At 40.6% G+C, this 16958-nt stretch overlaps 2 protein-coding genes across 2 annotated transcripts in view; one reads left to right on the top strand and one right to left on the bottom strand.

Moving 5' to 3' along the window:
* Nucleotides 1–12965, bottom strand: part of ANXA13 (annexin A13) — a 52410-nt gene extending 39445 nt beyond the window's left edge. Inside the window, exons 1-2 of the mRNA XM_077764399.1 lie at nt 12882–12965; nt 11360–11485 (exon numbers count right to left, since the gene is read on the bottom strand). Of these exons, the coding sequence (XP_077620525.1) occupies nt 11360–11485; nt 12882–12896 (141 nt within the window). The 5' untranslated portion in view covers nt 12897–12965. The remainder of the gene's footprint in view (nt 1–11359; nt 11486–12881) is intronic.
* Nucleotides 1–16958, top strand: part of FAM91A1 (family with sequence similarity 91 member A1) — an 83587-nt gene that overhangs the window by 4429 nt on the left and 62200 nt on the right. The window lies entirely within an intron of this gene.

Here is a 16958-nt window from a genome sequence, read left to right as displayed (position 1 = left end):
TGAGACTTTATACAAATAAGAAATTCTAGACTTTATTCAAGAAGAAAAAGATAAAGGGAAGAGGTTTATCATAGATTCTGAGGGTAGAAATTCAACCCGGGGTTTTCAAAATGGATGACATGGAACACTGAATGTATTAAAGCCTGTTGGACTTTCAACTAAAAAAGGAATTCTTTTTAAAATTCTCTCTCAGTTCTTCTGATTGAGTCATTCTTTGCCTGGTGATAGTATGTCTTTCACACCCTTTCAACCCAGGGATTGGCAAACTACAGGCTATGGTCAAATTCTGGACTATCATCTGTTTTTATAAATAAAGTTTTATTGGAACATAGCCAATCTACTCATATACATTTAGTCAACGGCTGCTTTCACACGTCAATGGCAGAGTTGAATAGTTGTAACAGAGGTTGTGTGGCCCACAAAGGCTGAAATAATTATTTTGCCAATCCCTTCTCTTTATGCCAATAGATCTTTTTATCAGAGAAAAGGCAGAATCTGAGCCTTCAGCTGGCAATAGTATTTAGTTAGAATTTACTATAGTCATTTGGCTTTCATTTAGTTATCCACATTTATATCAACTGATATTGATTTTCCATTTATGATAGTAATATGAAGTTTCTTTTAAGAAACTTATGTCAAAAAGATGAGTGAATTTAAAGAAAAGAGTTAATAGAACTGTTAGTAACAAAGGTGGCACATGTCTTTGGCAACATTCATGAGAGTCATATTTGAGTCTGAAGTTTGGGAAACACTGAATGTATCCCAGTACCCTCATTTTATAGATAAACTGAGACCTAGCTGTTAAGTTATCTGCCCAGGGTCATTTGCTTGCTTACGGAAAATTCTGGAGCCCTTTCTCTCAGGTCAATGTTCTTTTACCTCTAACTGGTTACTCATTTGTACTTTGAAACTAATTAGCATAACTGCAAAGTATTATGTTATTCTGAATTCAGAACCAGAAAGACTCTGGCAACATTTCCACAGGCATGTTTAGTAGACATTGATGGGCAATTTGAAACACAACAGAGGGGCCGTTCACATCTTTAAACATGAATCTTGGGTGATAGTGGCATATTGTTTCATTAAGTTGATTGTTTCTTGGGCATGGTTTCCTTGGAACAATACATTTGATTTCCTTTTTAAAAGTCTTGCTTTTTTGTTTTAAATCAAAATCTACTTAAATGCTTGTCAGAGCAAAAAGGAAGACTACTAATTAGAAAAATATGTATATTGCATTGTACTCTGTTGGGTCTATTTAAACATAGTTTCGATTTTGTAAGAATATTTGCTATTTCACCATGTAGTCATTGTTCTATTAGCGTTCTCCATGCTCACACTAATAGCAAAGCTGGTTCCTCCATTCTTAGATCTTCTTCCCGCTTGGACCCTTTCAGAGATCTGTTAATCAAGGAGGTCGACAAGATAGCTAGGCAGTGTATAAGAAGCCTGAGTTCTAGCTGAACTTAAAAGGTGCTAAGAACACATAAAACTGTTTGGCTATTGATCTATCCTTTCAGAGATGCAATTAAAATTTTTTTAATGTTTGTTTATTTTTGAGAAAGACAGAGATAGGGCACAAGTAGAGGAGGGAGACACAGGAACCGAAGCAGGCTCCAGGCTGCGAGGTGTCAGCACAGAGCCCGATGCAGGACTCAAACCTACGAACCACGAGATCATGACCCATACCGAAGTCGAACGTTCAACAGACTGAGCCACCCAGGCACCCCTCAGAGATGCAATTTTAAAGTGACACATACGAGGGGCACCTGGGTGGCTCAGTCGGTTAAGCATCTGACTTTGACTCAGGTCATGATATCATAGTTTGTGGGTTCAAGCTCCGCATCGGGCTCTGTGCTGAAAGCTCAGAGCCTGGAGCCTGCTTTGATTCTGTGTCTCTCTTTCTGTCCCTTCTTTGCTCATGTTCTCTGTCTCTCTCTCAAAATAAATAAACATTTAAAAAATTTTAAAAAAATAAAGTGATATGTATGAAATATGTTTGGCCATCACTCTAAATGGGTAGGAGTAGTTGCATCATTTGGCAAATAAGGCTGAAAATAGAAAAAAATCCACTTGAATCAGATCTTGATATGATTTACATATGTATGCTGATTGTGTATTCTTGAAAAATGAGTGACTTTTCCGATTAAAGAAAAATAACCTTTCTTCTAAATTTGGGATTATTTACATGTTGGCATTTTGAGAACACCTTTTAATGAAGATTAGTATTGTTAGGTCATTTTCCAGAAAGACAAACTTTCTCAGGCTATGCTGTCTGGGTTACACATTGAGCTGGTGTGATATTTACCTATCAAAAACTGAGCAGAAGGTTGGGACCTGACCTTAAAAAGATCTAACTTTAAGACTCTCCGACATCTAGTGCCCTAAGGTGGTGGGCACCATCATTTCTGAAGGTACTGACAATATATTCAGAAGTACACAATGTGACTGGTCCACCATGCACTGAGCTGTGGTGTAGGGAGACTAAATGGGGCAGCTTTTCAGGGGCTACACTCAAACAGGGGACCGGTGAGCAAATGGACTCATGATTGCTTCAGTCAGTGACTTTCCATTTAGCACTGCTCATCAGGTCAGCTCAGAAGCCTCAGTACTGGATATTTCTGTAGTGAAGCCCTTCTTACTCTGGCCGTCAGAGTTATTCATGGGTTAAAAGCCTTATGAGGGGAAACTGCTGCCTCTCACCTGCTGTTGTCACCATCAGGACAAGGGTCAATCTTGAAGATGGGTTGGCTCTACTCAGTGATAAGAAAAGCAATCAGTGTGAGGTAATACCTAGGCCAGAGGGGCAGAAATATATGGTTGCTGGCAGAAGTTCAGTCAGATAAAGACATTATGGGGGGATCTCCTGCCCTATTGCCTTGCTTTCCCTAAGGTCTATGTCTCAGAAGCAATTTTGTCTCTCTTGGAACATTTGGCAATATCTAGAGACATTTTTTGTAGTCGTAAATAAGGGAGTGCTATTGGAATCTAGTCCTAGAGATCAGTGATTCTTTTAAACCATCCTATAAGGCACCGAATATCCCCTCACAACAAAGAATTACCTGGTTCCAGTGTTAACAGTGCCAAGATCTAATCTGATGAGGGTCTACCGCCCTGGCCTAATGATTGTAACAATTCTGTAAACACGTTTGTTTAAAAAGGTCTTGAGAAGGCAGGGCTTCTGGTGCAAATGGCACATAGGTACGGATGAACGCAAGGTACCCAATGACAAAGAGCGAATTGCTGTGGTTACATAAAAGGGAGGATTAGAAGTGGACCATGATGTCTTTCTTTCTTTACTTTTATTTCAAAGAAACTCAGATGACAAATCTGAAAGATGAGTGCTGGGACAAGATAACTAGCAGGAAGAATCTGAGTTAAAGTTGGTCCAAAGTGAGAAGCCTGTCATCATCCTCTGTTCTTTGTCGGCATCACAATTGTAGGCATCACAGCCTCGGCTGGCAGGAGCCTCAACAAGCAGCCTCAATTGACTCATTCTTAGGGGCCCGTTAGTACTGTGGTGGGCTGGACAACTCTGAGTTTCTACTGGAGGTGGAATTACATGCCCTGTCTGGAAACAAGATTGTATCCTGAGGAAAGTGACTGCTTTGAGGTTGTCCACAGATTGTTTTGGGAGTCAGAGACCTCTGAAGAGTGTTAAACCTCCAGATATCCAATTACTGCTGTATTGCATCAATGAAAGTGAACTTGGAGGATAAGGTGATTGTGGGGAGATGATGGTCATTCCTCAACCATGAAAGGAACCATGCCTTCAAGAGTTATGAAAAACGAAGCGCTTTTCTCATTAGAAAAGAATTATCCATTTCCTTCTTCTATTGCCAAAGGCTGTTTTTCTGCCAATTCAATGAGAGTATAAACTTGGGATTCATTGCTTGCAGGAAAAAAAAAAAAGCAAGTGTAGTCAAGGGTCCTCAAGAGTCAATAGTAAGTGGGTAGCCGGAATTGAAAAGAAAAAATACTGGGGGCTGAGCTGGGTCATTACAACATTGAATGGTGCTGTGTAGAAGGCATAGGCAACAGTACTTGGACAAGTTTTGATTTGCTAAAAAGGAAACAAGGTGAAATAGCTAAATTTGCTTTAAGCACATTTCTGTCTCCATCAGAATCGAAACAATGAATGCTATTCTTTCCCGGTTTAAGTATGCATTGGATCTAATCCTATTAATTATTTCTTTAAAATTCTTTTAAACATTTTAATCTTCCTTTTCATTCCCACCACAACCATCCAAACCCCCATTACAGGAAGGGTGAAATATTTGACTGCCTTTCTATATCATCTTTGAGTCATCATTCCCTTTCTATTTCAGTTCATCCAATACAGCAGCAGCAACAGCGGTAATAATATTAATAAAAATCATAGTTATAAGAAAGCAATATGATAAAGCAATATCCCCAAGCCCCAAGGATTAGTAAAGCTGACCGCTGCCACAGTGACAGTCCAAGGAGTAGGTATATGACCCAAGCCAATCAGAATTTTTCCCTGACATGTTATAGAATCTTAGCGAAAAAAACCCTCTTTTCCTTGATGTTGTTAATATGGAGCTATGTGAGGGCATGGCCTCTCTGTGGTGCCTGAACTATCTGCGGCCATGCCTCCCTCGCACCGACAACTTTTGCCTCCCACACCACTGGGGAAAAAAGAAAAGGTTCATTTTCAGTGGGAAAGAATAATGTAGAAAGATGGAGAGAGAGCATGCTAGTTGACAGTATAATATCCCCAGCCCTAGGGATGAATCATGATTCATGGCTGTCCTCTCCCCCTTGGCCAGTGATTGGTCTAGGGACGGGCTTTTGACCAACTCTGACTAATGGGATGGAATGGGATGCCTGTCTGGGGCTTTCCAAACAGATTTTTCTCAGTGATAGGGGAGTAGTAAGAAGAAAGCACTTTTTTTCTCTGTCCCTTCCTTCTTACTTATGATCCTATCCTGTGAGATCATGAACTTAAACACAGACCATTATCTTGTACCCATGAAGGGAACTGTTGCCAACATATCAAAGGTTGCAGAATAGAAAGGCAGACATGGCCTGAGTCTTTAGTGATGTGACCGAACCACTCAACCAACCTGGCAATACCCTCCTTTCAGACTTCGTGTGAAGGCTAATAAGTAAATATCTTGGTTACTTAAGCCACTCTTAGTTTTGTAGTCTACTATTTGTACTCATATACTGATTTGAAAACAAAGAACTATGAATTTGTACTCCCCAGATTACCTCAAGTGCAGATTTCTCTCTTGAGTTTCAGATCTAGATACCTGCTAGGTGTTAAACCCAGGTGTCCCACAGATATCTCAAACTCAGCAGATACGAAAATTAAATTCACCCTTGCACCAAGCAAACCTCCACTTTGTTCTATTCCAAGGATGCACCCCATTCATCTGGGTACATAAGCCAGGTACCTGGATCACTCTGCAGTCTTCCTTGGCCCTCACCTACCTGTCCACTTAGCCAATTACATCTGTTTGACCTTCTCTCTGAACCCACTGCCACTGTTTAAGTTGGGAACACAGGTTCATCATCTTTCTCCAGGGCCACTGCCTTTCTCTAACATAATCCATCCAAAGTGCAGCTCTGACCTTGTCATTCCCTTGTCTGAGATGAGTTATGGCCCCTTTATTACCTAAGATACTAGTTCTCAAAGTGTGGTCCCTGGACCAGCAGCATTAGCATCACTGGGTAACTTGTGAGAAACGCAAATTTTGGGGCCCCACTCTAGTGAATCAACACTGCAGATAGGGCCCAGCTCTCTGTTTAAACAAGCCTTCCAAAGGAATCTGGTGTACAAAGTTTAGAAACCACTACTGGCCCAAAGCAATAAAACCCAATTTCCTTGGTGTAGTAGGTTGAATAGTATGCCCCCCAAATTCATGTCTACTTGGAACCTCAGAATGTGACCTTACTTGGAAATAGAGTTTTTGCTGATGTAATACTTAAGGATCATGGATGAGATCATCCTGGATTTAGAGTGGGTCTTAAATCCAGCGACTGGGGTCCTCAGAAGAAGAGAAGTCGAGGAGATGGCCATGGGAACAGGCCATGAGAACATGGGAACATGAGATTGGGGATCTCCTGCCCTGAGCCAAGGAATGTGATGCCTGGGGCCACCAGAGGCTGAAAGAGGCAAGAAAGAATTCTTCCCTACAGTCTTCAGAGGAAACAGTGGTCCTGCTAACACCTTGATTTTAAATCCCTAGACACCAGAAATTTGAGAGAATATACTTCCATCGCTTTAAGCCACCCAGTTTGTGGTCCTTCGCATATTAGCCCTAGCATAACCAATACACTTTGCATAGCAAACAAGGGCCTGTCGGTCTCACCCATGTGCATCCGTGTCACTGCTCCCTGATCAGTGGTCTTTCTAGCAAAAATATGTGTGGTACGCCTGTTATGTGTCAAGCCCCAGGGATGGAGCCATGAGTGAGAGGCAGCATGTGCCCTGCAGAAGCTCCTGGCCTGGGGAGGGGCCAGCAGCTGCACAGGCAGGTGACATTCGATGGATTCAGTGCTTTGCCGGCCAAGAACTGCACTTGTGGCAGCATGGGCCTTCCTGTACCTCTCTGCATGGACAACGGCACTGTAAAGAATGCCCTTCTGCACTTAGGAAGCCTCTCCCACTCATTCCTCCTGCACAGAATCACTCTCTCCTCTGTCTACATTTTGGACGTGTTCCTATTAGTGCATCCATTGCACATCATTATAATTATTTACTTGTTTGCCTCCCTTGCTAGACTGTGAGCTATTCTGTGGGCATGGACTATGCCCTTTGATTCCTTTTTTTTTTTTTTTATCAGTAGAGCCTCAAACAGCACCTGGCTCATGGGAGTTTCTTTAAAAAATATGTTGAACTGACAGAAAGGATGAAGAGTGGCTTCTTTCCTCTGTTGGTAGAGGGGCTCTTGAGCTTACTTTTCTCTCTGCAGTGCTAGGATGAGTTGTGGGAGGGACTGCACCCTGGGGTCAGTGGAAGGGGCAGAATGGGACAGTTCCCTGGGCTGCATTTGGTGTCAAAGGCCCTGGAGGAGGGTGTGAGGCTAAGTAGGCTTTAAAGACCGTCATCCAGGCTGAGTGATAGGAACAGTTCATAGTCAAAGCTGGGACATAGCTCCAGCCTAGGTCTGTGAGAGGCTTTTGCTTCAACATTTCTTTTCTTTCTTTTTTTTTTCTTTTCAAAGGTTATGTGTTTATTTTGAGAAGGAGGGAGGAGTGGGGAGGAGCAGAGAGAGAGAAAGAGAGAGAGAGAATCCCAAGCAGGCCCCACACTGTCAGCACAGAACCCAAAGTGGGGCTAGATCTGATGAATCGTGAGATCATGACCTGAGCCAAAGTCAAGAGTCAGATGCTTAACTGACTGAGCCACCCAAGCATCCCTCAACATTAATTTCCAAACTTGAGTGTACACCAGAATCACCTGGAGGGCTGCTGCAGTTGCTGGGCCCTCGCCCCGAATTTCTGATTCCACAGATCTGGAGTGGGGCCTGATAATTTGCATTCCTAACAAGACCCTAGGTTATTCCAGTAATGGTCTGGAGGCCACATTTGGGCACATCCCTGCACTAGAGGTACATGTGACATGAGACCTATGGTTCTGAACTTTGGGTATATTAGAATCAGTTGTGCAGTTCTTAAAAACACAGATACAGGGGAACCTTACACAGGGGTTGTAACTGCTCATAGAGATTTGGACTCCAACTGAGCAAAACATTGGTTAGAGTCAGTCTTACCTATAAAATGTAAAGAATTGATGAGTTCATCACACTTTTACTGAGCATTTGCTATGTGTCAGGAATGGGGATACAGAGATAAACAAGACACCGCCCTGCCCCCAGTGAGCTACCAGTCCAGTCTGGGGAAGATGTGTGAACAGGTAGTTCTAAAATCCTGGGAAGGGAGTGATGGCATTATACGCAGAGTAGCATGAGAGCACTAAGAAGAGCATCAGATCTAGGGGAAGGGGAGGTAGCTCAGGATTGGGGTAAAGAGGAGATAATGATCCAGTTCAATAGATTTAGAAATCCCAGGAGGTTAGCTTCTAGGTGGTATAACATGAAGAACTTCTACCTAAATCCAAATCCATGCTTGACCTCTCATTGGTCAAATTACCTAATCTCTCCCTGCCTCACTTTCCCCAGGTTGCAAAGGGGAATAATAATAATGCTGTCTCTGTCACAGAGTTCTGTGAGGACCAAAGGGCACACATACATGGAGGACTTGGTAGGGTGAAGGGTTCAAACTTCATGTACAGAGCTTGTGCCCGCAGAGCAGCTCACAGTCTAGGTAGCGCTTGAGAAATGCCAAGTATCATCATCATCCTTCCAGAAGGTCCCATTGAAGTCTCCAGTTATGCCCACCATCACGGGGAATTTGGGTTCTGGTTGCTATATAGCAGAGCAAATATCCACCAGATTCCATCCCCTACACCAAGTGCTCCCTCCCCTGCATCAGTCGCCTATAGCTTTAACGTTCTTGTATCAATTTTTTGGTTTGCAAGTTCTTCCTTCCATTGGTTTATTTGTCCTTGGCAGCCTTGTTCCCCACCTTTAAATGACTTTAAAATGACTGTGTTCTATCTACCAGAGACAAGGAACCCCCTAAAGCCAACATTGCGTGATTGTGTCTAAAATGCAGCCAACTTTGAGTGGGAGGCTTGTTTTTAAATGAAGACGGTATGCTTTAGTGCATGTCCTGTTTTGACATCAGATGCTCTTTTTGTTTCCTTCTATACTCACGGTGGTGTTCAGGACTAATTTTCTGGGATAAATGATTTCCTAATAAGAGAGGTAGGACTATGTGGTCTTGGTCTCTTTGTTGGATTCTTTAGGGTTTGGGAGTCGCACTTCAACACACACTCTCGGTTAAAACCATACTTACTTTATTCCAAATTCCCAGTCACATTTTTACTTGCCTCCAGAGCCTACCTTCTTTTTCCAGGCATCTGGACCTATTCCCACCTAGTGTGTGGCTCCTGGGTGTTCCTAATCCACCTGCCTCTGAGCTTGTCTGTTCACCTGCTCCAAGTCCCAAACTGTTTTCCATGTTAGACAATATTTATGTTGGCTAAATATTGGCACAAGCCATAAATGTGGCATGTTCACAAACACTGTGGTAGATCGCTAAGCAGATGTTCTAACATTTACAAACTGGTTTTCACGTATGGACAATGACACCTGCTTTCATCGGCAGGATGCTGATCTGTTCTTGTAAGAATAGAGTTATGCTTCAGTTCGGCGTTTCTCAAACTCAGCTGCACATTTAGAACCACCTGGGGAGTATTTGCAAATCTCAATGCACAGATCAACCACCAGACCAATTAATTCAGACTCTCTGGGGGTGGGACTTAGGCTTCAGTGGTTTTTAAAACTCCCCGGGTGATTCCAATGTGTGGCCAACTGTTAGCACTCGTTCCCCAGTCTAGTGCTTCTCAGACTGTACTGCCCCCAAGAATCACTTGAGGATCTTGCTAAATGCAGATATGATTCGGTAGGTCTTCAGAGGATTGGGGTTCTGCATTTCTAACAAGCACCCAATTCATGTAGATGCTGCTGTGGTCCAGAGACCACACTTTGAGTAGCAAGGAAAGTCATTCCTAGTGCCTTGAAAATAATTTTCCTGGGTGCCTGGGTGGCTCAGTCAGTTAAGCGTCTGACTTCAGCTCAGGTCATGATCTCACGGTTTGTGGGTTTGAGCCCTGTGTTGGGCTCTGTGCTGACAGCTCAGAGCCTGGAGTCTGCTTAGTCCTCTTGAGTTTGTCCATGGCTCCCTCCCTATTGGTCTGCACATACCCCACAGCCACACTCCGATGGCGAAAGGATTTCACTATTGAACTCAACTCTCTATTTTCCTCCAGATAACGACTCTCCTGAAAACAATCCACACAAGAGAAGACAAGCTTCATCTAGCTAAATCTGTGCAGATTTTCCATGGATCTTATTTTTCTGTCTATGCACAAAGCTCACTGAGGCCAAGGACATGTCGTCTAGGCTAAGCAAACTCTTTGAATGTTGTGTGATTAGCAAATTATAGTAATCGCGGTTATTACTGCTCCCAATAGGTTAGTCACAAACACGAGATCTTCAGTTGAAAGAAATCATTAATGATGGCAAAGGGATTGGGGGAAAGCACAAAACAAAAAAGTAAATTTTCAATTCTCAGAATTGGCTAGAAAGCCCTCTGTATCACAGCACCTTGGAAAATGTAATTTCCTGGCCAATATCCTACTGGCTTTGGAGTATTGTTTGTCAAGCAGTTGCCTGTGAATCCTAGTCTGTAGACATATCCTTGTGACTTTGTAGCTTTCTTAGTAGGCTTTTAAAATATGTATTTACTGCTGGTAATAACTTAAAAACTAAATAGAAAGCATATTGAATCATTAAGGTGACCAAGAGATAGCACACGATTTCAGCGCCTGCATTTGTGTTTCTATTTATGATTGTGTATATGCCTAATAGCTATGTTTTAATTGTTGCAAGCAAACAATAAAAGAACAGAGAACAGAGGGGGGTTTAATACAAAAATCACACATTTTAGCCAAGAGAGGGCCCGATTGTTTTGCAGGGAGTCTTACAAACAAAAGTTTCTCAGTTTTGGATAGAGAAATATAATAGTAGAACTAAGAAAGTCAACGCACCACATCACATTTTAGACATTCTGTAACAAAAAAGAAACCACATGATAGCCATCAGGACCATTTTAACATTGAGTGTGGCCATTTAATCCCAGCAAAATAACATTGTCTATTATGCTAAATCCATACCATGCATTTATTTGTACATTAGCAACTTGTATTTTACTAGTATTTAATTTTATATATTTCTTTTGGCTGCGTAATCGCTTCAAAACTACAAGCATTATAGTTTGAAGATTGCACATGTTCAAGTCACTTTCTGATGCAAGTAATTCAAGTCATTACCAGGACAGTTTTCTGTCCTTCAAAAAGGGTTTGCATTTACTTATTTTGAAACACAGGCTTAGAACATATTCATTCCTTGTGCAATGTTAATTGCACAAGTATTTTCTAATAGTGAAATAATTCCATCAGTATTTTCTAAAATGTCCTGGCGGCCATACTGTGGCATCATGCTCTCCACTGCAAGGCACTATTAAGGGAACACTGTTGGGATTGGAAACTGGGCTCCTAGATTATATTTTTACATTAGCTACAAACATTGTAACAGACATTTGTGTGTGGGGAGGGAAGATTTCTCTGCTTAGAAGTCATGCCTGATGATGACATTTTCAGGCTGGATCGTGAAGGATCCACTATGACAAGTCATTGGTGAATGATGCTGGGCCCACGAGAGAGCCCAGTCAAACCTATGATTTGGAGGGAAAATCAAGTGCTTACAGGCTGTTGGGCCTCTGGTTCTCCACTCCCTGGTGGGTGGCTGAGAGTCTGCACAGCTGCTGCCGAGGGTTGGATGTCCCCTTTGGGCAACTGTTGACTGCCTTCTGAGAGGGAGTAAGACTGGCTCTGAAGATTCAAAAGAGATACATAAAAATGCTGGACCACTCACACAAGCCAGCCACCCCATGAGGTAGACATTCAAAAGATGAAAATGTCCTCCTGAACTGCTATGGCAGGGACCACTTATTTCTGAAGCCGTCTGCTTCTATCAGCAGTATCTTAAAAGTAGGATTCAGGGGTGCCTGGGTAGCTCAGTTGGTTAAGCGTCCGACTCTCAACCCTCGGTTTCAGCTTAGGTCATGATCTCACAGTTTTGTGAGTTCGAGCCCCACATTGGACTCCTGCTGATAGCACAGAGGCTGCTTGGGATTCTCTGTCTCCCTCTCTCTCTGACCCCCTACCCCCCCACTCATGCTGTCTTAGTCTCTCTCAAAATAAATTAATAAACTTAAAAAAAGTAGGCTTCAGTGTCTCTGAAATATAGACTGAATGTAAGGCTCAAAATCTTGGCTAGCAGAAAAAATGCTATCCACAGAAGATTTTAAATAGAACACCTCCCCAAAGAAAATATTTGTAGGCTTGCAACCATTGAGTACACATTTAGTTTATGGCAAAGGAACAAAAAAACTTCATAAACAAAGTGATAGTTTACAGAACATTTTTGAATCTTTTTTCTCTTTGTTTCTAGTTTACATACAGTAAGTCATTTCTTGCCATGGGAACCTATAGTTGGTACAGAAAGACCTTATCAAAATTTTTATTGCAACAGTTTTAGATATACATTTTTCAACGTAAAAAAGAATCACAACTTAACTCTGACCTGCCTTGTATATCATTGGCTCCAAATGGTAGTACCTTAGTCAATTTTTAGTCATTACTGGTTTATAGACACAGTATTCACATGAGCCTAGACATTTCAGTGTAAAAACCCAAATATTAAGTCCATTCTTTGGGTATCTGCAAATATCTGAATATTTGATGCTGCTTAGAAATAATACTGCTTAGAAATAATATTTTCACCTTTCAGTCCAACAAGTTATATGGACTTGCCCTCATAGGAGTACTTTTACCTTGGGTTACAGATATTTGCAACATGAACCTGCCTTTCCACAAAACCCTTATGGGCATAGCCTACCAAGTTTTATGCAACTTTGCTACATCTAACAGCTTTAATCATACATTCCACAAATACATATTAACCATTTACTCTCTGTGGGGTATTGTTTACTATCTTGTTTTAAAATACTTCTCTTTAGCCCCTCCTAAGAGATTTTTGGCTAATGGAGAAAAAATATATTCCAAATGCATTTTAGAAGCGTGGTATGCTGTTGTGAAAACCAACAATAAGGAGTGATCACAATCATAAAGTGCAAAAGTATTAATCATGATTTCATAGTTTAAATTTCTCCACATGCTAACTAAAATGAAAATTGTTTGATTCCCAAAGGCAATAAATACTTACATGACGATTGCCCATTTTCGTTTTTCTAAGATAGTTGTTCTGTATTTCATTAAAAGATCAGGTCTCCTACAAGCCAAGTTTATAATAGTTTTCCCAGGGTGTAATAGCTCTTGTGTTTAATAAGTAACTTTTGGCATTGAATTTGAATACATTGTTGGGGATGGGTAGGGAGTGGTGATAGCTACAAATGACCTTAAGCTTCTCAAGCTGCCTTTATAGACCATCTTTTTAAAATAAAGTATTTACTAATACATCAAGGATAGGACTTTTAAGTTGAATAGAAAGCTGATTTTCAATTAATGGGCTAAACCTGTCTCACTTCTGGGTTACTGAAAGAGTCATAATTTGTTTATTTTGGGTGTTTATTTAAAATTTTATAACTTGCGATGATAAAAGCATTAACCAAACAAGACTGAAAAATCTTACTGTTTTACTAATATCACTATTATTATTACGCAGAATCTTTTTGAGGGCAACGTCGAGTTATGTTAACATCATCTTTATAATCTAGCTGGTTTTTAAATTAAAAAAGTAGTATGTGCAGATGGTAAGTTCTTTTTAATAGTGTGAAAATGTACTGTGAAAAGTAAACCTACTGACTTCCCAGGCCCTCCTCCTGGTGGTTTCTTGTGAGTCCTTCCAGAAATTGTCTACGTACACAGCCATGTCTGCCTATTTATGTAGCTCCCTACCTTTTCCCTCCTCCCTCCCTCCCTCCCTCCCTTCCTCCCTCCTTCCCTCCCTCCTTCCCTCCTCTCTTTCTTTCTTTCTTTTTTGCTTCTTTCCTTCTTTCTTTCTTTCCCTGGCCTGTGTTTTTCGTTTGTTTCTTTGTTTGCTTCGTTATCAACAAGTGGGTTTGTACAATGCATTCTTTTCCATGCCTTGTATGCTTCATATACTAAAGAGATAATGTGACACTCGCACATTTCTTTTTCAGTGGCCACATAGTAGTCTACTATGAATATGAACCAAACCTTATGTCATCAGTCCACTATTCAAGGTCATTTTGAGTTTTTTGTGTGAGTTTCTTCATTTATACATCTTTGCCTATGTGTGCGTGTTTATCTGTAGAATAAAATCTAAACATGTAATTGCTGGACAAAGAGTATATGCATTAACAATTCTGATAGATCTTGCTCAGCTGCCCTCTGCACAGGTATCAAAACATTGAACTACTCTCAAAGTCCAGCTAACCCATGAGTCTGACTTTATTTTTTAATCAGTTAATTAATTGATTGATTTTTTGAGACTGACTTTTTAAAGACAAAATGTATATTCCCCTAAAATAACATGCCAGTGTCCATTTTTTCCCCTGCATACTGGCAACACTAAATATTATGAGAGTTTTTCACTTCTTCCAATTTCAAAGATGAAAAATGGTTATTTCAGTGTTTAATGTACATTCATTCCTTTCTTTGATATCCTTTTTATCTTGAATAGCATCATTTTAATTTTTTTCTGCAAATTTTTACCAAAATTCTAATTAGTTAGCATGTGGTGTAATATTGTTTTCAGGAGCAGAATTTAGTGATTCATCACTTACATTCTTTTGATATTCTTAAAATTATATACCATTTCCCTTAAAAGTCATTTGCATGAATTTTTTTCTGTGGTCTGCTATGCCCTTTATTTTTATTTTGAGTTATTAGTCTTTTCATTATTTATTTACAACAACATTTTATAATATACCTAGGCCTTTGTCAAATGTAACAATTATTTCTCCCTAATTTGTTGTTTGTCTTTTGTTTCTGTTTGAGTGTGTTCTGAGCATGTATGTGTAAGTGCAAAAAGTGTTCATTTTTATGGATGTATTGACTTGCTTGGAAAAACATCTCTACATTAAAATGATCAAAACTTCTCATACATTTTTTTCAAGTTTTTTTTAACAGTTTCTTTTTTAAAGGCTTACGTCTTTTCATCCATTGTAATTGATTTGGTATAAAGTAAGGAAATAATGGATTCAGATTTAGTTTTGGATATTCAATAGAGCCTAGATAGTAAATAATTCATCTTTCCTCATCTAGCCCAAGATTCCATTTTATTTATTTTTTTCAAGATTCCATCTTTATTTTATGCTAAATTCCCATGTAACATAGTGTTAAAATTCTGGTAGGTTTATGAAATTCTGATTGTATATATTTGTATTTTTGTTCTTTCACCTTTATCTACTGAGTACTTTGGATGTGCTAATTGGTAGAACTGTAACAGTGAGCAAGATAGATTTGAATTTCTCTTCCTAGAATATAGTCCAGTGGAGGAGCTATTCAAGAAACAAACCATTTCAACATATTGTACAGCCTGTGAAGAAAATCAACAGGATGCTATGATATAGGCGTGTGTGTGTGTGTGTGTGTGTGAGATTTACTTTAAAAAGAGGTAAAGCTCTTCAAGGAGGTAACATTTAAGCTGTGAACAAAAGGATGAGAAGGAGCCCATCATTTCAAAAGAGAAAGTGTTCCAAATCAGATGCTCTTAGTTTACGCTGAGGATCAGAAATAAGAAAGCACTTTGCTAATTGCAGGAAAAGAAAGATGGTGAAAGAGGCTGGAATCTATAATGTGCCAGGTGGGAAAACAGGTGTAGGAGGCAAACAAGACAAAACTCTCCTCCAGGAATGTGGGGGGAGGGGAATGAAAGACATAAATTAGCAACTAATACTTTGACCATTCTCTATGATTTTGGCCTTTAAGTGTCTAATCTGGGCTCTATAGGTCTCTGCCTCCTCCCATCCCCAGACTTCTCAGGGCCAACTTCTCCTGCCCCACGTCTCTGCTGGCTTCGAACCACCCTCTGCACCATTAACCCTTCCTACAATGCTCGATCAGTGAAGTCGCCCTCCCTCCCTTCCTCCCTTACCCAGGCTGTTGAAGCTCAAAGTTCAGGAGGAACAGGGCAATTTGATGTCCAGTGATTGAAGTGGAGATAAGTTCTGTTTAAGGTCTCACAGGAACTGGTACAGAAGAGATATAGTTTATGGCCCCAGAGAGGTGAGATAGAAAGCTTAGAAGCCAAGTGAGAAGCTGACACACCTTATTTTATTTTTCTAGAACACCACCACTATAGCCAACTCTTGATAGTTCCACTTTGCCCATGTTCAAGTTTGGATCTGACTGAAACAGAGCTGTTTCTAGTGTCATCTCCTCCTTTCTGCTTCCCCAGCTGGATGGGTCCACAGGAAGGTGGCTGGAATATTTCCCAGCAATAGCAGCAGGAGGAAGGATGGGGAATTCCTGTGACCCCAAGTCATTTCTGGGAGGTTGTCATGGTTGGAGGCCCAGCGGGAGAGGAGAAGGGTAAGCAGATGTTTTAGGAGAGATGGCACAGAACAGTAAGGGGAGGGTTTGTCTGATGTTTTGGTTTTTTGGTTTTGTTTTGTTTTTACTATCATCTTAAAATATTCAGTGATTCCAAATTATTACAGGTGCCTCATTTTTTCTTTACTAGACTGGGTCTGTTCTCTTGGACTTTGGTGGTTCTCAAAGTGGTAATGTCAGCCAAAGTTCTAATCTCCTAACTTTATGAGTCTCAATAGCAGGTTATAAATCAGTCTTGTCAAACACAATCTCTCCATCTGTACCACCCACCAAGGTTAAGTTTCTAACACTTCTTAAAAATGTCATTTATGGGATGCCTCATGGTTCAGTCAGTTAAGTGTCTGACTCTTGATTTCAGCTCCAGGTCATAATCTCACAGTTCATGAGATCGAGTCCCTCATGAGGATCTGTGCCGATAGTGTGGACAGAGTCTATTTTGGATTCTCTCTCTCAATCTCTCTCTCTCTCTCTGCCCTTCCCCCCTCAAAATAAATAAATAAAAGAGCATTTTTAAAAAAAAATGTCATTTATATATCTGTTATAGGTTAAATTGTATCCCCTAAAAGACAAGTTGTGATCCTAATCTTCAGTACCTATAACTTTATTTGGAAATAGGGTCTTGGCTGATGTAACCAAGTTAAGATGAAGTCATTAGGGTGGGCCCAAACCCATTATAACTGGCCTCCTTGTTGGAAAAGGAACACCCCACGGGAAGACACAGACACACAGGGAGAAGGGCATGTGATGATGGAGGCAGAGACTG

This window comes from Crocuta crocuta, unplaced genomic scaffold (assembly GCF_008692635.1).
Source record: "Crocuta crocuta isolate KB4526 unplaced genomic scaffold, BGI_CrCroc_1.0 scaffold260, whole genome shotgun sequence".
Classification (NCBI taxonomy): domain Eukaryota; kingdom Metazoa; phylum Chordata; class Mammalia; order Carnivora; family Hyaenidae; genus Crocuta; species Crocuta crocuta.
The sequence above is the reverse complement of the archived record's forward strand: the minus strand, read 5'-3'. Positions and strand labels throughout refer to the sequence as shown.